Source organism: Peromyscus leucopus, chromosome 6 (genome assembly GCF_004664715.2).
Source record: "Peromyscus leucopus breed LL Stock chromosome 6, UCI_PerLeu_2.1, whole genome shotgun sequence".
Classification (NCBI taxonomy): domain Eukaryota; kingdom Metazoa; phylum Chordata; class Mammalia; order Rodentia; family Cricetidae; genus Peromyscus; species Peromyscus leucopus.
The window spans coordinates 35,148,248-35,174,834 of NC_051068.1; the positions used below are offsets into that span (position 1 = coordinate 35,148,248).

At 43.4% G+C, this 26,587-nt stretch overlaps 1 protein-coding gene across 1 annotated transcript in view; it reads left to right on the forward strand.

The window, feature by feature from the left end:
- Positions 1–26,587, forward strand: part of Dclk1 (doublecortin like kinase 1) — a 302,407-nt gene that overhangs the window by 263,625 nt on the left and 12,195 nt on the right. Inside the window, 4 exon segments of the mRNA XM_037206606.1 lie at positions 2,147–2,224; positions 2,564–2,660; positions 5,692–5,772; positions 15,688–15,801. Of these exon segments, the coding sequence (XP_037062501.1) occupies positions 2,147–2,224; positions 2,564–2,660; positions 5,692–5,772; positions 15,688–15,801 (370 nt within the window).

A 26,587-nucleotide genomic window follows, 5' to 3' on the forward strand; every position in this document is an offset into this window, starting at 1 on the left:
GGTAGAGAATGTATTTCTATTTGTTTAGTCACCCAAAAGACAGAAAGGCAGAACACACAAGCAGGTGAGCTTCATGGGGAATCCTTAGGATACCTTATTTGTTTATTTATTTGACTAAGGCAAGTGTGGAGGTCAGAGGACAACTTTGAGGAGTGGGTCCTCTTTCTACCACATGGGTCAAGGGAACCAAACTCAGGTCCATCAGGCTTGGTGGAAAGCGATTTTACCCACTGAGATGTCTCCTCAGCCCCGTGGACTATTTTGTTAGCCAAATTTGAGTGATTTGGAAGCTCACACAAGAACCTTGGCTGCCAACCCTCAGTGACACCGCCTCTACCTAGCAGGTTTCTGGCCAGGACATGCCTTGATGCATGCTGCGTGAGTTGGGTAGAAAGAGGATTTGGTTGTGTGCTTGATTGGAGCCCAGTTCTGTTGCTGACAAATGGTGTGATCTTGAGCAAAATTACTCACCCACTGGACCCATTTTATCTTCTATAAAATAGGTGATATTTATCTTGTCCAGTCTACAGTGTTTGAGAGGGAAAAATAAGATAATGTATATCATACTTTAGAAACTAAAAAATAATCTTTAATTGCTGCTTCTAAATTGAGGGCATTTGGACCCAGCCCCATCTAACAATTAATATGGCCAAAAAATTAATATATCCACAGCAAGTATATCATCAACCCAGGCTTGTAGTATTTTGTGTGTGTGTGTGTGTGTGTGTGTGTGTGTGTGTGTGTGTGTGTACTCATGAGGCTCAGTCTTTTTCAATTTACATTTTTTTAAAAAAAAGATTTGTTTTTACTTTATGTTTATGCATGTTTTGACTGCATGCATGTCTGTCTGTCACATGCATGAAGTGCCTATGGAGGCCAGAAGAGGGGGTCAGATCCTCTGGAACTGGAGTTGCAGATGTGAGCTGTCATGTGGGTGCAGGAAACAGAACCCGGGTCTTCCGCAAAGCAACCACTGCTCTTAACTGCTGAGCCATCTCTCCAGGAGTGTTTTGTTTCCTTTTTTCTTTTCCCAGATATATTTTTATGTGATATAATGTTTATTTAACTTTTTAAAATTAAAATATAATTATATCATGTTCTCCTTCCCTTTCTTCCCTCCACACCCTCCCATTCCCCTATACCCTCTGTAGTTCATGGCCTCCTTTTTTTTTTTTGTATATATATATACACAAAACCCCTGATGGGTCAGTTTATTGTTGCTTGTATGCATATGATTTCAGGGATGACCACTTGGCATTGGATAATCAATAGGACTCTCATCCCTGGGGAAGACAATCCTCCTCTGTCAGAGTCCAGCATTCCTTAGTTGCTGATAGTTCTTTGTCTAGGGTTGGAGTTCCGTAAGATTTGCCTCCTCCCCATTAGCATGTCTGCTGGCGCTGCCCTTACTCAGGTCTTGTTGAGGCTGCTATATTGTTGAGGTATCATGAGTGAAGCTTCCCGATCAAAATCTAGGAGACACAATCGCACCTCAGAGTTCTTGGACCTCTGGCTCCTACGATCTTTCTGCCCCTTCTTCCATGATGTTCTCTGAGGGGCATGTGTGTAAGTATCCATTAGGTCTGGTCACCCCCCACTCAGTTGTTCTGTTCATTTTGACTGGATGTGGCTTTCTGCAGTGGTCTCTTTGTTGCAAAGAGAAGCTTCTTTGATGAGAGGTGGATATAAGGTTAAGTAATTAGAACGCAGTTAGGAACTGTACTACTTTAGTAAAGTGATAGAAATGGGTTTTCCTTCAAGATCAGTGGCCTTACTAGCCCTGGGTAACTAGCATGATTTCCGTCCTATTGATCAGGCCTGAAGTATAATTAAACAGCTGTCAGTTGCCCCTAAGACAGGAGTGCCACCATTGCATCTTTGGGGCTATCTTGACAAACAGGTCATTGTTGTGGTTCATAGGCACCACAGCCAGGTAGGACTGTTGGCTGCTCCCTTCCCTTTCCAGCTTGCACAGCACCTTCCAGCACTATGAAAGAACTCTTGGGGGTAGCGAGTTTTCATTCAGTTGTCAGATTTTTTAAATTTTGCTTGGTCTCATTGGGCTGCCAGTGGAAGAGTCATGACTTTTGGCTGTATAGTTTGTCCTGGCTGACTTTGCTAACTCCAGCATCACTTCTTTTTGCAGATATGGCCTCAAGGTGGACATCTGGGCAGCTGGTGTGATCACTTACATCCTGCTGTGCGGTTTCCCTCCGTTCCGTGGGTATGGGCAGCAATCTTTTTTATTCAGCACCAACAAATCATTTCTCTGTTCTCTGAATGATCCATTCGCCCTTCTCACGCAAAGGAGCCTGTAGCAGCGGGGAACATAATGAGAACCCCACTTGCAATTCTCATTCTTCTTTCCATAGTGCATGCTAATTTACACGCTTCCCATAAATCTTCCTCTTGGAGTCTTTAACTTCATCCTTTGTTAATTTGCCAAAACAATTGTATACTGACATTTTCAGTGGCTTTAGGAAAAGTATACTTTGCACATTTAAGGGGTGTGTGGTGAGCTGACACTCAGCTCTGCTTTCTCTTATTGTTTGTCTCCACACAGAAGTGGTGATGACCAAGAGGTGCTTTTTGATCAGATCTTGATGGGCCAAGTGGACTTCCCACCTCCGTACTGGGACAACGTGTCAGATTCTGCTAAGGTAGGGGGCATCCATCCCTATCCTGTTCCCTGGAGCCTGGTACCTTAATGGAAGTGCTGGCTCTAACTAAATCAGCATGTACGAGCAGACTAAGGATAAAAGTGTGACTCCCGGACACACTCTAGGTAGAATAACTGGGCTTTTCAAGATTTCACAGCCATCATGGCTCAACTGTCCCCAGAACTGCTTGTCCCCGGGCCGCCACCTTGTTGTCACTCCAGCCTCATTTCTGCACGGCATCCTTGTTTTCCCTGCATGGCTCCTCTCAGGGAAGCCACCTCTGGCCACAGGTTCCCGTAGTAGCTCTTCACTTTTTCCTGGCTCATCTTATCTCCCTCGCCTTGTCCTCCTCCTCTACTTTACTGTTTTCTGTGCAGCGTATGTGCTTAGTCTCAAAAACAGAACGTAAGCTCTCATGTCCATCCCCTCTGTCACATAACTGTCCTCTAAATCCACCTACTTAAACATATATAACCTATACAAACATATGTAGGCAGATCAAATTCTACTTATGCAATTGATTTCAGACTCTCCCACTAGAACACAAATTCTGTGAAGGCTAGGATTTTTGTCCATTTATAAAAATCTTTTTTATGCATGTGTGTGTTTGTCTGGGAATAGAGTAGCAGATGGTTTCTAACCACCTGATATGAGTGCTGGGAACCGAACCCAGGTCCTCTGCAAAAGCAGAGCGTGCTCTTAACCACTGAGCCATCTCTCCAGCCTTTGATTTTTGCCCATTTAGTTCACTGCCACACCATCAATTCCTACATCATGACCAGTACATAACTAGTGGTCCTATGCATTCAGTGAACCAGCAGTGTATAAATAAGTGAATCAAGTAACTGATTAATCAGAGAGAAGAGAGCTCAGCTTCAACCTCTGTTGAAATGATCAAAAAGAATGTCGTAAAGATGCCATTAGTCAAGTCTAACCTTATAGGATGACATGGGTTCAGAGGCAGGAGGGATGGAACTCACTTTTCTTAATCCTTCTAACCCAAGATCAGCTCCTCTGATGCCTGGTGGGGTGTTCGCAGCAGGGTACAGCATAGAACTGGATGTGAAAAGTGAGCAAAATGGTAGCTTTATGCTTATTTAACATATTTTTTAAAAATTCATCTGCATCTAAGAAAATGAATAATTTTTGCTGGTATATTGGTAGACCTCAGGGTGGGAACATTTTCATCTCTTTTTGAATGTCTATAGCTTGAACAGTTCTAATTTGACCCCCCCCAACTCAATCCAAAATGCAATAAAATCTGAAATTTGAGTGTCAACACATGTCATCCCAAATGGAAAATTCTGCACCTGTAACAGATTGGAGTTAAATACAGGCATGCTAAAAATACCATGGAAAGGTATTTTCAGGCTATTTATATAAGTGCATATGAAACAACTAAATTGTGTGTTTTGTGTTCGATCCTCAAGACTTCATTATGTGCCTGCAAATATTGCAAAATTTAAACAAAAATTCCAAATCCCAAAGTCGTTTTGAGTAAGAGATATTGAAGCTGTTTTGTATACAGGAATGTTGAGCTAAGTTCTTCAAAATTCAGTGTGGAGAACTTGGTCATTTTCTGGTCATTCAGTACATATGATTTTTTCTCTCTCTCCTGAATCAGAGTTCAGTTTAAAACTCCTCTGCTCAGGCAGGAGCTTTGTGTACACAAAATGATGCTTGTGGCACACAGGCCTCTTCTTCCATCATGTCCACCTTTGGACTTAGGGAAACATCAGGAGTTGAGAGAAGTTAAAAGAAAGACCCTAAGGTGATAGAGCTAAGAGACAGGGGAAGGCATTCTCACCTATAAATATAGTCTCACTATTTAGCCCATGCTGGCCTCAGTCCTGAATATTCCTAACTCCGATCCCCAAGTGCAGGGATTCAGGTATGTAGCAACACCCCAACATAGCTCTTCAGGAATGCATTCAACTCTTAAAGCCAGCATCGATATAACCTGAGAGCTTAGCATCACTGACTGACTCTCAGCCCTGTATAGCACCCAGTAAAAGCTATAATATACACATCCACTGCTTTAATAAATACTTGTGTAAGTTAGAAGATGAATGAAGAAAATTAAGGCAGACTCCATTCAATAGGAATCCTATACAGTGCATAAAGAACTGGATAGCATGTATCTATCCATTCATAATCCCATACAGTGCATAAAGAACTGGATAACATATATCTATCCATTCATAATCCCATATAATGCATAAAGAACTGGATAACATGTATCTATCCATTCATAATCCAAAGTGGGCAGATGATGACAAAGTCATTGTGCCACCCAAAGCTGTATCTCCAGAAAATAGTTTTCTTACTTATCAGCTAGCTTTTGGCAATTCATCCTTCATTCATTTTCTTTAATCCTAAATATGCTGCCTGGAAATTAGAGTGAGGACCCATTTTTTTAATCTGTCAAAATATAAATTTAAAGTATTTTTGAAAGATTTTATTTTTTCTTATTTCATGCATATGAGTGTTTTGCCTGCACATATGCACATGCATCTCATGAGTGCAATGCCTATAGAGGCCAGAAGAGGGCGTCAGATCCCCTGAAACAGGAGTTACAGTTGTGAGCCACCATGTAGGTGCTGGAAATTGAACCCAGGTCCTCTGGAAGAGCAGTCAGTGCTCTCAACCACTGAGCCATCTCTCCAGCCCCAAAGTTGTTCTTTATTTTTGATATGACTTCTATACAACCAAGAAACATGGCTTTAAACTATTACATCCCAGTAAAAAGGTAGACCACTTGTTTAACATGAGTTTGCTTCTAAAAGTGTTTTATGGAATTTACAAAAGTATTAATTTCATTGTATTTTTCTATTGACTAAGCTGAATATTTGTGTTCCAAAAGTTCATTTGAAGGTGTGATCCATCTAGTCATGGGTAAGTGGAGTGACATGATTTAGATTGTGAGCTTTTCCAAATGCTTTTCCAAACTGAGATTGCAATCCTGAACTTGCAAACCCCCAGCTTTTCCCTGCAGGGCTGGATAAATGGAGTCTAATATTCCCCTTCACAGGAGCTCATCAACATGATGCTGTTGGTTAACGTGGACCAGAGATTTTCAGCCTTGCAGGTCCTTGAGCATCCCTGGGTGAATGTAAGTGACCTTCCTTCTCTGTAATCACTGCCAGAGTTCCTTTACAAATATATTCACAGATTTCCTAATGGTACCACCTCTTTCTTGAAGGGTGATTGGCTTGGTTCCCCCCTCTAAGTGTGCCAGGACAGTTAGAAGATCACCCATGTATTCCATGAAGGCTTCTGATGAGTCCATCTTACTTGCTTCCTGAAGAACTGCCTTCCAGCTGGGAGGTCGATGTGGGTGCGGTCCTTATCCTCCTTCCTCACAGCAGCTTTCTGTGCTGAGATCAGGGCTGGATAACTGCCACTAAAACAGCACAGATACTCTTAGTCAGTCTCGATACCAGAATGCAAGTAGCCCAAGTTTTCCATTTGCCCCTGAGAACTCAGCTCAGCACTGCTCAGGCTTGAGTGTGCTCACAGCACCTGGTGGTCTCCTTAACATGAGCTTCTAATAGGACAGCTCTGAGGCTCTGTGCTCCCAAGCTCTTGAACGGTTGCTTGTAGCAGCCCTTTCAGGATCTAACGGTGTCTCTTTAGCAATGAAACCACCCTCTAGAACAGTCACTCATTGTTCACCCTGCCTCTCTCTACCTATGATTAGTAAGACAATTCTGATAGGTAATAGTGATTAATATTCATAAAGGGCATAAGTTCCAGAGTCCGTGGCACTGTTTTGAACACTCTGTATATATTAATGGATCATGTCTGTCCCCATCACTTGGCAACTTTCTAACCCAGTTACCATGTAGGCCCCACTGACAGATGGGGAAGCTCTGTGATTAGGTTGAATGGTTCTTAGTGCCAGCATAGAAGACAGCTACAGATTTGTGTGTGGAGACAGACAGGACGCTCGCAGAACCTAGTTCTCTGACACAGATTCTGTCAGCCTCCCCACTGCACCGCTAGACATAGCTCTAGGTTGAAGACTAAGAAAAACGTGCCCATTCCCTTGTTCTGAATTGTCACCTTAGCGAATGGTTATGTGGCTCCCTTCTAAAATAGTTATGGAGAACAAGGCTTGAATGGGAAGTACACTCAACTGGTGAGGTAGCAGTGTAGGATGGGCACATGCCTGGGATACTTAGGCTGGATCAGCTGGTGGTCCAGCACTTTTATATGTCTGAATGTAACCTTCACACACCATGGTGAAGTTGTCTTTACTTACCAGGAGAATATTGATGAATACGAGCGGGTAGGGATGTAAGCCCAGGTTCCTTTATGGCCTTTTCACTTGACAGAGTTTCTCAAATGCTGGGCAGATGTGTGAAGGTCTCCTCATCCCTGGGAGAGTGAGGCAAGGCAGCTCCCACTCACAGATGCTCCCTTAAGTTTCTCTAACCTTTGCATTTACAGCAGGATGCTAAGCCAAAATCATCTGTTACTATAAAGTAGGGAAGTTGTGACAGCGTCTTATTTGAGCCTGGTCACGAGCCTACAGGATAGTCAGGGTGGGTGTTTCGTACCCACTTCACTGACAAGAAGACTGAAGCCAGAGGAGATGATTCTCCCGAAGTAGCCACGCTTGGAGTTGAGACAGAATTTATAGCCAAGCATCCCACACTTCCAGCTCAAAGTCTGGAGATTCCAGTGTACCATACCGTGTAGTAAGTGAAAACACTGGAAATATAGAAGAGTGCCATATGGACACTGACCTCGATTCAGTACCCTTTCAGACTATTTGTTCTAACTCGGGGGTCACACCTTCCCGCCGGGGTGTGAGGGAAGCGCTGCAGGCCTGCTGTAGGCTGTCTTAATAGCAGTAATCGATCTAGAAGGATCTTTGTGGGTTCATTTAGCACCCATGACCCACAACCTATCAATCTGCATGCAAGGCCTGGAAAAACTGAGACAGGCGACCACACAGACTTAACAGTACAAGTTGAAGCATTACCTTTTAAAGGAAAGCCGTTTATAGAGGACAAGAGCCATTTTAGAGACCTCAACATGATTTCACTGTCTCTTCGACCCGCCCTCCAGGAGCTTGGTCTAAGCCAACCAAACAGCTGTAGGCACTGAGCAGGGCTGGGCCAGAAGCCTCTATGGAGAATGCTGTAGAGGACTTGATGGGGTAACTTCGAAAGCTTAGTCCCTTAGGGGTATTGGAAGGAGAGTCCAAAAGGCCAGCTCCAGCATGCCATGGGTATGTACTGCAAGATAACCTTGTGAATAGGTCTGTATCTATAAGGGGTTCTAGACACAGCTGGAAACAAGAGTCCTTTTATTCTGATTCCAAAGCACCCTACTAATAACATTGTCAACCCAACCAGGGTAGAAACACAAATTAAGATACCTTCCGGCTTTATTCTCTGTAGGGGCAACCTGTACACCACCTCAGCACGAACACCTGTCTCCCTCAGCTGCCTGACACCGGTTTCTCATACAAGCCCTGTGTCGGACCATTCCATTCCACAGTTCTGAACCTGGACATTTGGGTTTATGCTTCATTTTAATTTAATTTTTTTCTCTAAGATTCTAAAAAAAAAAAAACCAACTTTTAAAAAAGCAAATATAAACATCTAGGTTTAAAATAAGACAGAATAAACTGTATAGTCTGGTGGGGGAAATGCATATTGATTTTAGAGAAACATTTTTAAAGCTTGGTGTATAAAGTGTTGGCCTCACATTGAAGTTATCTTTCTATGGCAGCAAAGTCAGAAACTGCTCCTTTTCTTTGCCTCCAAATAATGAATTTGACCAGGAAGCTTTGGTGACCAGGGCTTACCCTTGTAAAGGTCAACACAAAAAAAGACCAAGCCATCAAAATAAATGAATTAGGGACCTAAAGGGATATAAATTTAACAAGACATTTTGCATTTGGCAATCAGATTATATCTGGCCACAACAGAAAACCTTTCCCTAAGGGGACTAAAAGTAATAATAGTTATGTAAACCCTTTGGGTGTCTGCAGAAAACATTTCCTGCCCTCTCATTAGTTCTGATTTTCTGTATGCTTATACGATGACCTTTTACCTGGCCCACTTGGAATTGAAAAGGTGATTCTTATGGAACAGAAAGTAGAACAGAGAGGCAGTAGAATAAAAAAAAAAAAATGGAGTCAGCAAAACTCGCTTATTTTAACCTTCATCCCAGAGCATCCTTTAAGCAAGCCCATGTTTCTTTTTAATACACTCTGGGTACCAATTCTACCTTGCTCCGCATTTTCTTGGCCTGGAAAGTGTCATGGGTGATGGATGGCTTTTCCGGGGGGTCCAGCGAGCCACATGAACAAAGGCATTCTTGGTACGAAATCTCTTGTGAGAAAGAGGAATGGAGGCTTGTCCACCTCTGTAACTTTACAGGTTTGTTTCTCTCCCAAGCCTCTTACCTGCCAGAGAAAACAGGTCAGGGTTCGGGGGAGGGGAATAAAATCAATTTGTCTACCTCTTAGGAGGATGGAAAGGGGGCCATATGCTTAAGGGTGAAGAAGACTCATGGATACTCAGTAAATGTTTGTTAGATTTGACCTAGGGAAAGCCAGCAATGGTGTCATCTGTTGTCACACAATGACACAATGAAGACTGTAATATGTCTTGGTGTGTGGGGAGCCGGATTAAGGAAGAAATCCCATCACCCCCCAAACGGTCCCCTTTGTATGCCACAAGCTCCTCAGTGAGGTGCGCAGCAGCCCTATGGATGCTGGCTTTAATACAGTTGCAAAGTGCCGACAGGACCTGTTTGATCCACCTCATCGACCCTCTCGGGCAGAGCCTCAGGACCAGGCAGGCATGCTGTGTGACAACAGGAATAGGTGATAGCACATCTTGATCATTCTAGGAATAAGGGGCACGAGACACTTTCCCTGAAATGAGGCTTTTTTGATAAATAGTGCATCTTGGGGGGAAAGTTCAGACAACTTCCAAAACAAAACCTCTTATTTTTAATTAGGGTCTAATGAGCATTATGTTTAATGTTATGTGTTGCTTTGGTTTTTGTTCTCAAAATGGTAACCCACCTCAGCCTGTGTTATTTTCCAAACACTCCCCGTCACTGTAACTTTAGTAATTTTCATTTTTCTTCATTATTTTCCTGAGTTCAGTGATGAAGAAGCCAAGGCACAAAGACATCAGAGCGTGGAACTCAGTGGAGAGTCTCAGGCAGCTCTGAAGACTGGCGTTGCCCTTAGAGGTTCTGGTTTCACTGCTCTGTCACTGTGTCTGAGCATGGAGACTTCTTACAGCTCCCGAAAGATTAGGATGCCAGACCAGCTTTCAGACTCTGTTCTAACCGAAAGACTGACTTAAATAAGCCAAGCTAGTTCTAGAACCAAGCTGAGATTTGTTTCTTTCTTAACCTTTACATTTAATCTTGCTTTCTTTATCTTACCTAATTATTCCTTTGGAAAGATAGTGCTGAGCCTGAGCCAAGACACTGAAGAAGAAAAAAAAAAAAAAAAAGAACAAGAGGAAGAGAGAAAAAAGAAAAAGTAAGCCTAGATGGTATCCTAGGATAGCCCATGCTGACTAATAGAATTTAACCATGGGCACACAAGAATACAGATAGATACACTCCCTGTATTGTGCCGGTGGAACAGGTGATAAGTTAATGAACTCCAGTGGCATTGTAATTAAATGTAACATTACATATCTATATTCATAAATCACAAATGATGACATGAAAAGTCGATTCTGTTTGAGCATTTCTTTCCTTATTCCAAGGGCAGAGTGAACTGTAGACTCAAGGAATGCTGGAGGCCAGAAGTTCTGGGGTAGTGTCAGGCTGGAGACCCTCACAAGAATAGTGGGGGCGACTCATTGGGAGGTAAAAATGCAACGTTTATTGAAGAGCATGCTAATGAACTGGGAATTATTCTAAACTAAATCAGAATAACCTCATAGTAAACTATTCAAGGCTGCCCTGCTTCTCATAAATCTACAGAAATTTTTAATAATAGAGTCTGGCAATAAATGGACTGGAAACCAGATCCCTGAATCAAACCCAAAAAGCCATGGGGGAAGGCAGCTTTTCTAAAGCATGACCCTGACATGCTTCCCAGAGGAAAGAGGGAATTCGCTCTACTGGGTGACTTCACATCCGAGCCCCCGCCAGGCTCTGCTCACTTCAGCTCTTCCTCAGCAACCCTGAGAGAACGCAGACCAGGAGGTTAGCTCTCCTGCAGACAGCTGGGAGAGCTCATTTTCCATTTTGCAAACTAATTTTGTTCTTGTCAGTTGTAATGTTCTGCCAAGTGGTGGATGGGAGTTTCTAAATCAAAAACCACTAGCCTTAAACCACAACCAGCCTGAGTCAAACTTCAGAAATGACTCCCCAACCAGAGCGTATGGTAATAATACTGCAGCTATTTGTAAAATACTGCCAGGTTGGCCACATCTAGAAAATTCATAGCACATTTTTTGGCACATAATCTATTCTAAGTAATAGTGATAAAGATGTATATATAAAAATGCATGTTTTTAGTGAGTCCTATTTATTGCATTGATGCAAGGCAGAAAGTCAGCTAACTCCCACCATCAATCTGTATGGCTCGGGTAGACATCAGAGCCCTGAAAATCCGATTGTTTATGTCCTTTAATCCCATCATGCTCAAGGTCTTCAAAATTTATCAAGAAATGCCACAAATCTGTTGCTTGCAGTGTGTGTGTGTGTGTGTGTGTGTGTGTGTGTGTGTGAGAGAGAGAGAGAGAGAGAGAGAGAGAGAGAGAGAGATCTTCTACAGTTGAGACACCTTATTTCATTGCAGATTAAATTAAATTAAATTATCTAATTTAAATGTTCTAAAATTCATGAAGTCCATACTGTCTCTGATGCCCTGTGAGAGTTCTTTGGTCCATCTCACTGCCTCCATGTTAACTGATGTGATAGTCCCAGGGAAGCTCAAACCTTCACTGAAATTTAAGGCTGGGAGCTTGACTCTCCAGGCCCCAGCATGGAGAAGGAGTCACTAGAAGATCTGACAGGAGACTCGGGCCAGAATCAGGCTGGGAAACGAGGAGGAAATCCATTGCAGGATGGTGGGGGAAAAAAAAAAACCAAAAACCCTTTTCTCAAGAACCTGCTTGGGAGAGGCTGAGGAAGGGAAACTGGCCAAGGTGCTGATGGCCGGGGGATGGGATGGCTCTGTCTGGAGAGTGGAATACGGCTGCACCTACTGAATCGCTTCTGTCTTTCTCATTTGCACGTAAGCTATGAAACACACACAATCCGTGTCAGTGAGACCCACACTGCCACCAGTGCACCACTCACACTTCAGGAAGGTCAACCAGACCCTTCCGGCATTACCCAGTATGTCCCACAACCCCAGAACCCTGGCCCTGTTAGGTGAATTTTCCATGTCATAGATGAGTGGACACCCAGGCCTCACTTAACATGGAGGTTTCTAACGATGTCCTGAAGGAACATTCCCCAGACATGCTCATCGCCACTCTCGTTGACCTCTAAATTCTCCTCAGGCTCGACTAGGGCTTGTCCAAGTAGCCTCTGGTTCCTGGCCCTGATTGAACTCCCCTTCTACCACACTGCTATTTGATTTTCATCGCAGAAAAGGCAGCTCATTGAGTATTTGCACTTAACTAACTTGGAACCTAGGTACAAAGGGCTCCATGAGAGTGAATGTCCTCTATTGATGCAGTTAATGTGCTTTGGTAGTAAGAACAGTTCAGACATGGGTCATTTGTGACTTAGCCTTGAGCAAATGATGTCACCACTCTGAGCCTCAGTTTGTTCATCTTCAAATGGGACTAATAATGAATATAGTGGGTGCTAGTCTGAGGATAAAGGGAGTCAAGCATGTGTTGTTGGCACAGGGCCACCAATATTTAATCCTTCCTTCACTTTGCTCTGCCTGCATTCTCCTGGTAGGTCACCTCCCCTACATTTAAACACAGACCTTGTGTAGCCTGCTCCTGTCTCAGCTTGCCTGGGAGAAAGACATGCTCCTTCTTGGGAAGTTCTTCTTTGTGTCCACCTTCCACCCTTGCCCCTTCCTGCTGTCTCTCGGCTCTTTTTTCTCCTCTAGCTTATCCTAGGCCTACAACTGGACTCAAGTTTCTTTGACCTAAATTTGCTCCCCCAGCCTAGTTTCTCACCCTGTTTCATAGTCAAAAGCTCATTATCAATCTCTTTGCCTTAAGTGGCCTGGAACGATGGTAGTAAGACCTGGGTAGCATATCTCTACAACATTGGCAGTGAAGTGTAACAGTACCTCACAATGCATCACTGTATGAAAGTGGTCCCTTTAATTCAAGAAGAACCCCCAACTAGACCAGAAGCATAATGCTGATACTGGTAAGACTTTTCATTTCATTCCACACCTTATGAAATATGTAAATAATCTCTCAAAAAAATTAACTTAGATTCCAAGGGTGGTTGACTGTCTTAAAATTCAGGCACCATTTTTATAATAACAACATCGGGAGTGGCATTTATATACACCACTGAATTTGCCCCATTTTAAAAGTGTGGGCCACATATTTGTTATCACCATCCAGTGGCATGTAGGGTCAAAACTAGATAGTGGCCTACCTAGATGTCTGAGTAGGAGGCTGGTCATTGCACACATGTCTTAAATTACATCAGTCTTATTAAAAAGCATTGCTGGAGGCTAGAAAGATGGCTCAGTGGTTAAGAGTACTTTGTGCTCTTGCAGAGGACGTGGGTTCAGTTCTCAGCATCCACTTGGCAGCCAACAAATATTTGTTGTTCTGTTTCTAGTTCCTGGGAAATCTGATTCCCTCTTCTGGCCTCCACAGGCATTACACACACGTGGTGCACATACATACACACAGAAAAAAAAAACCCATATACATAAATAAATCTTTGACAAAAAAGAAGCATAGCTGTTTTTCCATTTTTAGAATACAACTCTACTGATTTTGAACAATCTCCTATTCTTTCTGTTTCATCTGCCATTATTCTACCGAATGAATTCTTACCTTGAGATATTCTGGTTAACTCATTGCTGGGTAGGCAACATCTTAACTACTTGGACACACTGAACATCAAAATATCATCTTCTCTCCTTCCTGCCTGTCAGCCTTATTATGATCTTTAAGGACAAGGTTGAACCCATCCTCCGTGAACAATTTTCTAAGCCTGTTCACAGTGGGGCAATATGTTCTCATTCCTCTCAACATTAGGATTTCCCACCAAGCTTTGGAAATAGCTGCCTCATAACTACTCTTCCTTATCTTGTTGGTCCTTTTCATATTTGGCTCATCATGTGCCCTTTCTCTCCCCATTAGCATGCAGGCATCCAGAGGTAGAGGTCATTGCTTTCTCCCACAACCTGGCATCCCCAATCTAGCCCTCAGCATAGTAGGCATTTCACCCATCCTTGTTTCTGTAACCTCTCCAAGAATCATCCCATTTCAACGTTTATTTCTGGCTCATCCTGTAAAATGGGAATATCTTTTCCTCTTCACTGTTAGAAACTCTTCCTCCAGATTGTGTTTTAAAAAAAAAAAAAAACAGACCTATTAACCTTTTTCTGACATTAACCCATATGTTCATTATAACATGAATACATACTGTGTGCAGGTCAGAGAATCAAGGGCTTGCATTAACAGTTGCAGAAAACTTGGAAAAGGTGGTACAACATGGTAATAGTGAACAGGTGGGTGCATAGATAATAGATCGGTCATGGATAGATATAATATGGTAGATTAATAAGGTAATCTGATACCAGAAAATACACGTATGTGAGCAAACTGACAAAATAAAAGACATTGGGGACTTAACAAAAAGCCATTGGAATGGACTGTGCTTAAACAAGGAAAAGGTCTTAGAACAGGTCATTTGGACTTAAGTCTTCAAGAAAAAGAGAGATCAGAGTCCCAAAGAACAGGATCCATCCGTATTTTTGCTTGCTATCTTTTCCTATACTAACTAGTAAGATCTTGGTTCCCATCTAGACCTGTAGTTAATATCCGCTGGATGAATGAATGACCAATGCTGAAATGAGGAGCAAAGCCCATGTGCAGAGGGCAGTTTATTCATAAAGCACATGTGGGATGCTTGGGGGAACAGCAGGTTTCTTTTCCTGGACAGAGACAAGAAACGATGTGTAAAGTGGTTAAGGGGAAAGAAAAATAAAAAAGGACCGAAAATGGACATTTCTCCCAGGTTTGAATGAGAAAAATTTTACCAGTGATATACACCCTATTGTCCATTCATTCACCTATTCCATAATTGTTTATTAAATGTGTGACATGTGCCCAGGCACTGTGCTAAGACCTGGGGATCCAGCAGTGAGCAAATAACGGCCCCTGCATTCAACGATCATGCAGCCTTTCGTCCATCGTGACCCAGTGAGTGGTGATGCATCCTCACATCCCTGGCCACCCTTAGCCCGGGAAAGTGGTTTGTTCAGCCAAGAGCAGAAGCCTTAACTAAGAGGAGCTTCACGTCATAATGACAGTGGTAACAGCAGATGATGTGAAAGCAGTAAGGAGGATTTCAAACATAGGGAAGAACTTTTTGTCTAGGAGGTTGTCTGGGATTTTAGAATGACCAACTGAGCAGCTATTGGGGGGGAAGTTTATTTATGGCCACACATGCAACCCGATCTGCTCATCTCCTTCACTTTGGATCTAAATCATGGGCTCCGAGGGAGAAGTCCTGCTGAGTCCGGCAGTTTGGAGTGAGCCATATTAACTTTCCTTGAACATATGTCCACGGGGCCAAGGTTGAAAATAGATTTTATTAGGAACCAAAGTCGCCATATTTTGGTTCTGGAGACAAACCTCCGAGGGTCTGATGGTGCAGGGCCAGCAGTTAAAAGACAGACAGTAAAGGCAGGCAGTGGGTGGAGCCCTCTTAATGACAGCGTCACGAGAAAGCCTCGGTTGACTGGTCTCTGACCTCTTCCAATTCTAGGATCCTGACCTGAGATCCAGATTCCGACCTCACTTCTATGTATCTCATTTTTGCTTTTTTTTTTTTTTCTTTGTTTCTCACCCTTTTCATCCTCCAGGACGACGGTCTCCCAGAAAATGAGCATCAGCTGTCAGTAGCTGGCAAGATCAAGAAGCATTTCAACACAGGCCCCAAGCCGAACAGCACAGCAGCTGGAGTCTCTGTCATAGCAGTAAGCATCTGAAATATCCACCTCTAACTTTTCAGAGCAGCCCACCCGAGAGACAGGCATTCCTTGTGAGATTCCTCCCGGGGACAGCACAGTGGGTCATTTCTTCAGACATCAGGGAGGTGGTGTGTGTGGAGAGTGTCTCCCTGAGTGCCTCATTATCCAACACCTCCAGGGTATCTGGCAGCATATATTAATTTCATGATTTATTTTTTTTTAAGTTAAAAAAAAGAAAGAAAGAAAGAAAAGCTCTCCCCAAACTGGACTCTGTGCCAGGGTAAACTTCTTGACTATCAGGGAAAGCACTCGGCATCCTTTAGCCAGGTCCTGCAAGGAATGGTGAGCTGGGAGGTAGACAGCATGGCAGAGAAGCTAGAGCAATGCAGACATTTCTACTAACTCTAGGCAAAAGGCAAAACAGAGCAGAGAGCAAACCCTGAGTGCCGTTCAGAGAGACTGGACCGCTGGGAACACCCAGTGAAGTCACAAGGTCTCATTCCTTCGGAATCTGTTAAGTTGACATCTTTTGTCATTTGCCATTTTATTTGATGAGGTTGCACTGGATTTTGTTTTTCCTGTTCTACACATGCAGGCATCCACCATGTGTAATTGGATAGCTTCTCTAGCAAAGATTAAATTGGTCTAAGAAATACTAAAACCTCAAACTTCCTGGTGTCAAATTCTGGACTGCATATATCCACATCTCAGATCACTTAACCATTTCCTCTTCAGCCAGACTAGGTACATTTTAGCAGCACGCTCCCTGTGAGAGTCACTGAAGCTGTTCCCCTTTTCTCAACAAAGAATTTAGGGTGATAGCGAACCTTGGGGGAGTATTCATGCTGTGGACAGCCCTACTGCTCAGCGCATGAGCAGTGTTCCTGGTTAATCCTTTCTATGGGTGTGTTTCAGTGTTCTGTTTTTCTTTTCGTTTTTGGTCTTGCTAGAGTGCCAAAGCTAAGACTCCCTCCCATAAGGACAGTTCCCGGTCTGATAGAGACTTCCTGACTTTGCAAGTAGCACAAAGACAAGTTTGCTCTTGCTGTTTCCATCTCACAGTCCTCCGGGGACCTTTTTCCATCCAGTGTGGGTAAATGACACATGAGTAGACAGATGGTTGTCCTTAGAATGTAAACTCCCCTGGATGTTCCTCAGCAATGCTGAGGTTTTACACACTCAAGCTATTCTCTTTGCCTCTCCTTATCTCTTTCCAAGAAAATTCGGTGGGAAAACAAAATCAACTGTCCTTCATATCTTCCAGAGTTTCATTGTTCTCTGTCGTCAGCTAGGAATTTTTGCAAGCTACTATCTCTTGGGGATACCCAGAAAATCCAAAACTCTGTTTTCATAGATCTGGCTATTCTAAAAGATTTGGCTCCAGTAGGCCCCCACTTTGGAATGGGTGGCCAGCACCCTGTCCACAAAAAGGATTGTTTCTTTCCTCCTGCTCATGGCTCATTGCTGATAAAGAGAATATCTTTCCCACCTGGGACATTTGGTTTCTTTTTTTTTTTTCTCTATAATTTCATCTTAATTGACCTTTGGTTAAGTTTGCTTTGTCTGTTTAGTAATGGTTTGTTTAAGTATTCTGGGAGTCCTGTAATGACTATGGACAGAAATTTCTGTGTGATTTTCCAGTCAGCAAGTGATACATCTTTGAGGGCAAATTTTATTTTAATCAGATGCTGATAAATTCTGAAACCAAGTATTTACTACTTTATTACATTATGAATTTGTTAAAACTTCATCAAAATATCTCAACAGAATATCAGTTGCCACTGATATTTTTTCTAAGTATCACAACTACACCATTTTGAATGCAATTGTTTTCTTTTGCTTTTCGTTGTTTTGTTATTGGATTTTGTTGTTGTTCCTGCTGCTGCTGCTGTTGGTTTGTTTTGTTTTTCTTTTTGAGACAAGATCTCACCTGTACACCATGCTGACCTAGAAGTCATTATGTAGCCCAGGCTGGCTTCATTCAAACTTGAAACAGCTCTCCTATCTCAGCCTCCTGAGATATGAGTCACTGTGCCCAGCATGAATGCTATTGTGAGAGGAGAGGTCTCAGTTTATCACTGATGTATTTTCCATGGCAACCAAACCACAATATAAATATGAGTTCCAGAGTGCTAACTTTGAGTTCACCCTGAATTGGATGCACATTTAAGGCACTTTAGCCATTCCACACTACTTGGGCATAATCTGCATGGTAGCCACTGTTGTTCAAATTTCAAGTATCAATGTCATTGTCAAAAGAGAGGGTCTGAACTCACCTGCCTTCTCCAGGATGCTTTTCCCACATCAACATCTCTATCTTCTACAAAGACTTCTGGAAGTTGCAAGGCATGGGGAGAGCTGGGAATTGAAAGCTGGCCACGAGGACTGCCTTGCTTTTAGCTTTCTGAATAGCACTGGCAAATTCTGTAAACTTGTTTCTTGTCTTCAGTACAAAGACTTAGTATTTGTAGCGGTTCTCTCACAAGATTAAGTAATGTTAAATAACAGTAGTATCAAATAATATGCCCTTCCAAACTCTGTGTCTGACCACAGAGCAATAACCTTGTATGAGACAGGACTTTAGTGGAAGGTGAACTAAATACCTTTTATGAATGGGATAATCTATAAAGACCACTTGACAATTTAATAATTCTGGTTTTATTCCCCCATGATAAGAACTTCTCCACTAAACATAACACAGTGATGAGTTCTGTTTGATTAGTTAAGTAAAAACTGTTTCCTTCAAACAGATTTTTCTCCTGAGCATATATGTGCTCCCAGAAGGCTAGGAAACATATGCATTTTCCTTTAAATTGTCTTTATCTTACATAGTCCTATTCCTTTTTAATTATATGCACTCCTGGAATTTTTTTTTTAATTAGATTGGAGTGTCTGTGGAATTTTTTTCTTTTCCTCCTTTTTTTTTTCTTCTTTTTCTGGAAACAGTCATGTCATTGGTCTTTACATAGGACTTGTCTTTCTTTAGTTAGAAATCTACCTGGCACAGAGCATCAGTGATTATAAAGGAGTTTGTGACGTGCTTGTTCTCTTGAGTGACACAAGAACAAAGGGGCAGACAGTTTCAACAACACTCTCCGCTCACAGGTGTCACCTGCGACATGGGTGTCCTTTAACACGGATGCACAGTCCGAACCACTGGCTTGTTCATGTTACCCCTTCCCCGGCCCTGGTTCTCATTCCATACACAACTGAGAGCAGGGGAAGCCCAAAGGATGGCTTCACGTGAGGCCGCACAAGGGTCCCAAATTGGCTGGGAACATAATTACCAACCGGAGATCTTGGGGGTCATGGGGCCCTTCGGAAAGAGTGGAAAATGACCTAATGTTGTTGAGTCCGGCAGTGTGGTCAGGGGAGGATCCACACTGTCCATAAAACCAAGATATTCTGTCTCCGAGAAGGATTCATTGTCCTGACACTTTTCCTATCAGCTGGGCGAGTTAAAACAACAACAACAACAACAACAAAAAAGCAAAAACAGGGAAACAAAGAGTTATTAAAATGCAATTTATAGACATGAAATGGAATTAGAGATGACATTTTAACGGTGGACTCTCTGCGAGCCGAGAGGGGAGGGAGGCATGATTAGATTTGCCCAGCTTGATGAAGGACCCATGACTAAGATGACACTTCCAATTTCTCCCCCATTTAATGCTGTTTATTGTTTTAGTTGATAATTTTCCTAATGCTTTAACATTGTCCTTTTGAATTTTGTTCGTACAAGCAGAGCATTTCAGTCTAATTGAACAAATCCATACTAATCAGCTAATACGTGATGCTGGGAGGCTGGGTTCAACAGCCCTTGTGCCCTGCTCTATGACACTCCGCCTCTAGATGGCAGTAGAGAACTAGTTACTTGCCCCCCTCTTTGTGGCCTAAAATAGAGGCCAAACAACCATCTCCTAGAGAGCAAGTGTGCTACGAGGTTTTCTCTTTAAAAAGGTGGGGATGTGAAATAATACATTTTGAAGATTACAACCTCACATTGCTTTCTCTGAACACTAGTACAGCCTAGTTCCCAATCAGAACACCCAATCTTCAGAGTGGTTTTTAGTTTAAATGCCTGGTGCCCTGGCATGTTTTTGAAATGCCTTTTGTGAATTAGTAGAAGCTGTCAGGAGCATCAAATCAGTGAGACGCTTGAAAGAACTCCGGAGTCTCTGTTTCCAAAGCAAGGTGCATCCTGGGTGGGCAGGACAGGGCGCAGGCAAGCAGGGGGCTATTGTTCTCCAGATTGGGGCATTGAGGCTTTCTTCCCAGGCAACCAAAAGCTGACATATTACTCCAGAATGGACGGTATTGGGAACTCACCTGGTATTGCATTTGCTATGCCTTTTGTTAATGCTAAGCACTTAACTGCTCATATATGCTTTAATGTTCAGAGAAAGCTATTTTTCATTTAATTTTATTTTCCCAGAGAAACTGTACTAGCTCATCTCTTTAGTTCAGGAATATAATTAAGAATCGCTATATTTTTGAAGATCCACTCTCTCTTAACTCTAAATATTTGTGATGTGTGTACTTTTCAAACCTCATCTTTTCCTTTTATTTCATAGTTATAAAGCTGTGAGTTTAAGCCTACTGGGTGTTGTTGGGGAGGGTGTCCAATCTGCCTGCTCACAGTGACTAATGCTGATTTCACTTTAACTGCAAAGCATTTTCTATTGTATGTATAGAAAGGTGTTTATAGCTTTTGAAATTGAGGACATTGTTAAATGTATATGCAAAAACTGGTTTGACAGACTAGATCTATCCTAACAAATTGGCATCCAAGATACTCGAAAGGGATTTGTGTTTTTTGTTTTTGTTTTTGTTTTATTTTATTTTCAATGTGCAGATTACATTATTAGCTAGCTGCTCTGCAGAAAAGGCCTCATCACTGTGTGTACGTACGTATGTAGTTAATGAAGAGCTTGGACTGGAGTCTTAATTCTCGAGCACAATGTTGATCCACTGAGTTGCCCCATTTCTCTCTGCTCAGCTGGACCACGGGTTTACCATCAAGAGATCAGGGTCTTTGGACTACTACCAACAACCAGGAATGTATTGGATAAGGTATGAGATGGTGCAGCTCAACAGTCAGTGTTTCCATGGCAACGTGCTGGCAGTCTCCATTTACCAGTTCCTTCAGTGGATAAACATGTTTTTGATTTGTTACTCAGTCCATATGCTGCTTTATCAGTTTCATTTTAATCTTGATTGAGATGCCACACCCCCTCATTCCTTTTTTTCACCCATTATTCACACTGACATTTGCCAGCTTTCTTTCCATTGCACATGCTCAGTATCGATTTCCCCTTCCGGTTAAAAGGACAGTATATTTCACGCTGACGCCAAAGACTTTGCCTGCTGTGGCTGATTGCAGCAGTGATGTTTCCAGAGCTCTGCTGTCCTCTAACAGACGGAACTGCAGAAGCACCTTAGTGTGAGCTCTATAGAAGCATATACTGTCATTTTAAAGTCACCCAGCCCGACCCGAACCTCCTTAGATGACGGAACAATGCATTTACACATTAGCAGTAGAAATGCCTCCCAGCGCAGTGGGCTACAGAATGCATTGTGTGTGTTGGTGAGCTTGTGTTTTCGAATTCTCCACCTTCTTGTTTTGTTTCTGTTTGACCGTTTTCTTGCCCCTCTCTCCCCGAAATCCCCTCTATGTACTAGCTACTGCATGAACTGATATTTTGTAATTGTCAGATGATTTAGTTGGCTTATCTGCTTGAGCAAGGGGGTCCATGGGAAGTCTTGACTTGTTTAACCGGCTTGTGAATTCTATCCCATCGTTCCCTATTCCAGTCAATGGTCCTGGCATCTCCTGCAAGGGGCATTGTGTGTGTATCTCTCTAGAGTTACCCACAAGCAAGATGACTTTTGATGGTTTGAGAAATGAATTCTGAGAAGTTCTAGGGAACTTCTCTTCACCTTAATGTCTCCAAAACGATCTCCAGGTAAAAGCTCCATGATGTAGTACTTGCCAAGAAAAGCCCCTGCCCCCAGCCTCGGCACTGGTTTTCCTTAAATAATGGAGTCTGTTGGCAGTGCCAGAGTGTCTTCCTGACACTGTCTCATGGATCAGACTGCCGAGTCTACCAGAATAAGTTTACATTCATGTGGGTATAGACAGATATCTACTTTATATATAACGTGCATAAATTTGCCCTCTCCTTATGGCTCCTAATTATTTTTTATAATTAGGGTCTCAAAACAATGGGCTTAGAAAACCAGCACAGGCCACACTCTGACAAATAATCAAAAATGTAGTAAGGTCATGATCATTTCTAGATCTACTTACAATAGGAAAACCCCTAGCCTCAGTAAGACTTCTGCGACATTTTTCCTGAGAAGGCTCTTTGTGCCTTCAGGATTGGTCAAAGGGAGGGGACCCTAGCCAGTGCTTCATTTACCTAAGTAAATTAGCTTTGGGGGAGGGGGAGCTAATTACGAGTGGCCTGCACACAGACCCAGCTTTTGACTTTTTAGCACGGAAGGTGATATAAAAGAGTGCACATTTCGCAAAAGCTAATCTTCCCAGTAGATTTCACACACTGTGCACACTCCTGGAACAGGCTCTGTATCAGGCACAGAACATTCCCAGCACCCTGGAAGCACCCTCCCAGGCCTTCCCAGGGGATGCTTTTGTCCCAGGGGTAAAGGCTAACTGGAAAGTCTACCTGTGGCGATTAGTCTTGCTCCCTTTCATACTTTATGTACATTGAATCATAGCATGCTGCAGCCTTTCTTATCCTGTCTCCTGTCCTGGGGCATATCAGTCAGACATGTACGTGTAGAATTGATAGATGGTTAAAAGTAGGCATTGTGTGTGTCTAATTACATCTATACTTACTTGTGTTAAGAAAGAGAGGGGGAGGGAGGAAGGAAGAAGGAAGGAAAGAAGGAAGGAAGGAAGGAAGGGAGGGAGGGAGGGAGGAGAGAGAGAGAGAGAGAGAGAGAGAGAGAGAGAGAGAGAGAGAGAGAGAGAGAGAGAAAGAAAGAAAGAAAGAAAGAAAGAAAGAAAGAAAGAAAGAAAGAAAGAAAGAAAGAAAGAAAGACTGGCATTCTTAAATTCATCTAATTTCAGAAAAAGGAAAATCTTGAGGAATTACAGAACTCATAGAATTAAGGGTAGGCGCAATGTGTCAAGTAAGCATAATAATTAATACATGTGACCCAGCATTAAAAAGACTAACTACAAGCTAGTGACGGTCCCCATCGGCAGACAAAAATGACACATCCCTGAATAATGGGCAGGAGCAGATGGGAGATAATCTCTTTTTTCTTCCACACATAAACTGCTCTGTTTTCCAGCTGGGGGCAGTAACAACAATGTTTATAGTTACTGCTGCACTCAACAGCGCACACAGTATGTAAAGCTAAACAGGAGATTTGACACTGAAGTCTCATTGCCATCTATGCTTAATTAGGAAGTTTTATAATGCCATTTAGACCCAGAATGAACACGCTCTCCTCGCTGATAGCAAATGCTTCCCTTTTATCTCCGTGGAAGTGGGAGCATTCATCTACCCAGGGTGGCAGGCCAGCTTTTCCACATAAACCATCTTCGCAGGCAAACAACCCACTCCCAGTTGCTGTGTTTATAAGCGCTCCTGGCTGTTGACACTGTTCTGAGCAAAGCACTTTGGAGTCCCACTCGCATTTACAAAGTAGCTCGCATGAGGGTGTCAGCCAGTAAAACCATCCCCGTGAGGTGCCCCAAATCTGTGGAACCCCCTTCGACATTTCAGTGATCCTGGAGACATGATGGGGAGTCCATTTTCCTCCCTCTCCTTCATGCCCCTGACTCTTTTTGCAGTAACTCCCCTCTCTACCCACAGCCAGGGAACTGCATTCTCTGGCTAGCCCCTTTATCTAGGCGGCCTTACCACCCAAAGCCCCAGCTCACTAGGCTATTCCACACCCCCTGAAGCACTGCTTCTCCTTGCTCTAAGTCCCAGGAAAACGTACTTCATCCCTCCCCGCTCCCAGAGAAGACCTAGTCGCATCATTTCTACCTTTCCCAAATCCAGCTGTCCCTGTGGCTGATGCCATGGCCACGAACACACAGAAAAGAATTCTGCATCTGAAGTGCACGCAGACTGTGGCCATGGCCAAAATGAAGTACCTCGGTTAAATAAAACAAACACCCAAACAGGAGGCCCACGTTGAATAAGATGAAATGGGGAGGTGAGATAGGACAAAGGGGTGATTGAGTTCCCAGGCATGACGTGACTGAAATGTGCATATTGGTACCAACCCCCCTCCTGAAACAGTGAGTAATGAGGCAGAGCTCCAGCAGCCGGGCACCAGCTTTGGGAAGCCATCAAATGCTGTCATGCTCCGCTGTTAAAGGGAATGGGGTCTGTTAAATGGATCTTGCTGGGTGCAGGCTTGAAAGAGGTGTCCCTATGGGGGCCAGATAGGATTCTCAGCATACTGTGGGCACAGCAGAGCTCTGCCAGCCGTGGCCAAGGAGGCCGGCTTGGTGGCAAATCGCCCTGGCCTTGCTGGGCTGAGTCCCAGAGGCCACCAGAGGACAGGAGCCGATGCCTGTGTAACGACATGGACTTGACCACTCCTAGCCCCTGCCCCACCCCTGGTTTCTTCTGTAACAGAGGGGTAAGTTTAAAGCCTCCAGCAAATCACAGACAAACCTCAAAATCAACCATGCTTTGGTGGCAGAGACGCTTCCAGAAAAGAGTGAGCCCTGAGGCCCTGCAGTTCTTCCTTAGGAAACCCTGAGGTCTCAGGCCAGGTTAAAAACAAAAACAAAAAAACAAGAGCACTCCCTGTTTATTGCTGTGGCAAGAAGGGCAGGAATAACTGGGCATGGTAGTACACGCCTTTGATCCCACCCTTGAGAGGCAGAGGCAGGTGGATCTCTCCATAAGTTTAGGGCCAGCCTGGTCTATGCAGCAAATTCCAGACCAGCCAGGAGTTACACAGTGAATAGTGAGCCACCCGGACCATGTTTCACCAAGCCAAGACGATGGCTGTTCAGTTTTGATTTGTTTCATTTGATTTGTTTCCAGAGGCCTCTTCTGAGAGCTTTTCAACGACATACACGTCTTTCTGTAAATTCAACCTGTAACTAGAGAGGAGAGAAGGGGGACACCTAAGTCCTCCTCAGTGGGTGTGAACTGAAGGGTCTGTCCCTTTCCCCGGGGCCCTGGGCAATCCAGTGTCTACTAACTACCGCTCAGTGTCTATTTTTACTTCACTGTCCCTCTTTTTGACTTAAAGGTAAACATCCACTGTCTTTTCTACATACTCATTTCTGCCACATTTTGCAAATAGGCCTTGGTCACATTCCCTGAAGAGACTCAGACAGTCATCGGACAGGAGTAAACAGGAAGGCCAGGGAGCCTCTCTCCCAGGGAGCAGCATAAGGTCTAATCAAGAAAGAGAATAAATACATGTTTCCAAGCTGGAGTCAAAGGATTCTCCAATACATGAGGAGCATACACCATGTTAAAACCTGAGAAGCCTTGAGCGTTGGTTAAAATCCAGCAGCCCTCGAGAGAAGGGAGTTTGGGGGGCAGAAAGCCTGGGGTTTGGAGCTGACCTTTCTTGCACCCTCATCTGTCCCAGCCCCTAAACAGAGCTCAGGAAGGACTCCCTTGTGTTTCCTCACGTCCCAGAGAAAGGCACTGCCTAGCAGACAGACGCCTGAGAAAACTGGCGATCCTTGAGGTGGAATCATGAACTTTCCTAATACTTTCCCCGGGTAAGCACCTGACCTTTGATGAGGGTTGGCAACAGCTACCTTCACTCAGGTGTCCAGAGCAGAAAGTACCAATGCAGAGTTAGTTTAGCAGGCTGTCCTCTGGGACAGGATTGGCATGCTACAACAAACGGTAGGATCTAGCCTTCCTCCTGTTTCATTTTTTTTAAAAAAAGAGTTTTATTAGAACAACGCTACATCCATTCATTGACACGTTGTCTGTGGCTGCTGATGCCCCGCTGCGCAGATCTGAAAAGTTGTGTCAGAGAACCAAGAGACCTGAAACCCGAAACTCTTACCTCTCTGACCCATTGCGAAAAGTCCCTGAGTTTAAGGGTGAAGGGGCCTTTTTAGATTAAAAAAGTACCACCTATTAAAAATGAAAATTTCGTTAGACTAGGAATGGGACCTATTTAAAATGGTATCCTTGCTAAATTAATGAATGAATGGTTGAACCCCAAAGAAGAAATTTTTAGGTTGGATGTGTTTTTGATGAGGTAGAGTTGGGGTAACCAGACCACATCTAAGCTACTCTGGAGGTGTTTCATTTTTAACAACCCAGGAGTATTTGTAAGACTTTTGGCTAAGCTAGACTTGTATTTACAATAAAAGCACCTAGCCCCTGACATACCTGGAAGGCCCAACTTGTTTTTGAATTTTTACAGATTTGCGTAGGACCAGCCCTGTCTGGGGTCATTCCTTAGCTCGCTAGTGTGGTGAGGAGCAGAGATGTGGAGATTCAGTTTCTCTTCTGTGAGGAAACCAGAGGCTGCAGAGCAGATGAAGGAAGTAAATTCAATCTTCTGGAAGCCCGAGCTCGATGCCCTGCAAAAGCCACCATTGTAACCCTTGGGGGGAGGGGGGAGAAGGCTGTGAAGATGATGGTGCCAGGCTAGTTGAGGTTCCTTTACACACCTCGTCTCACAGTCATGTGTCTGGTCAAGTTAGCGGACATGGAAGCACAGTCAGCCTTCCCAGGAAGACGGGAAGCAATGCTTCACAGAGTCACCTTGAGGAAACCGCAGGGCAGGCTGCTTGGTTCTACCCTGTGCAAGC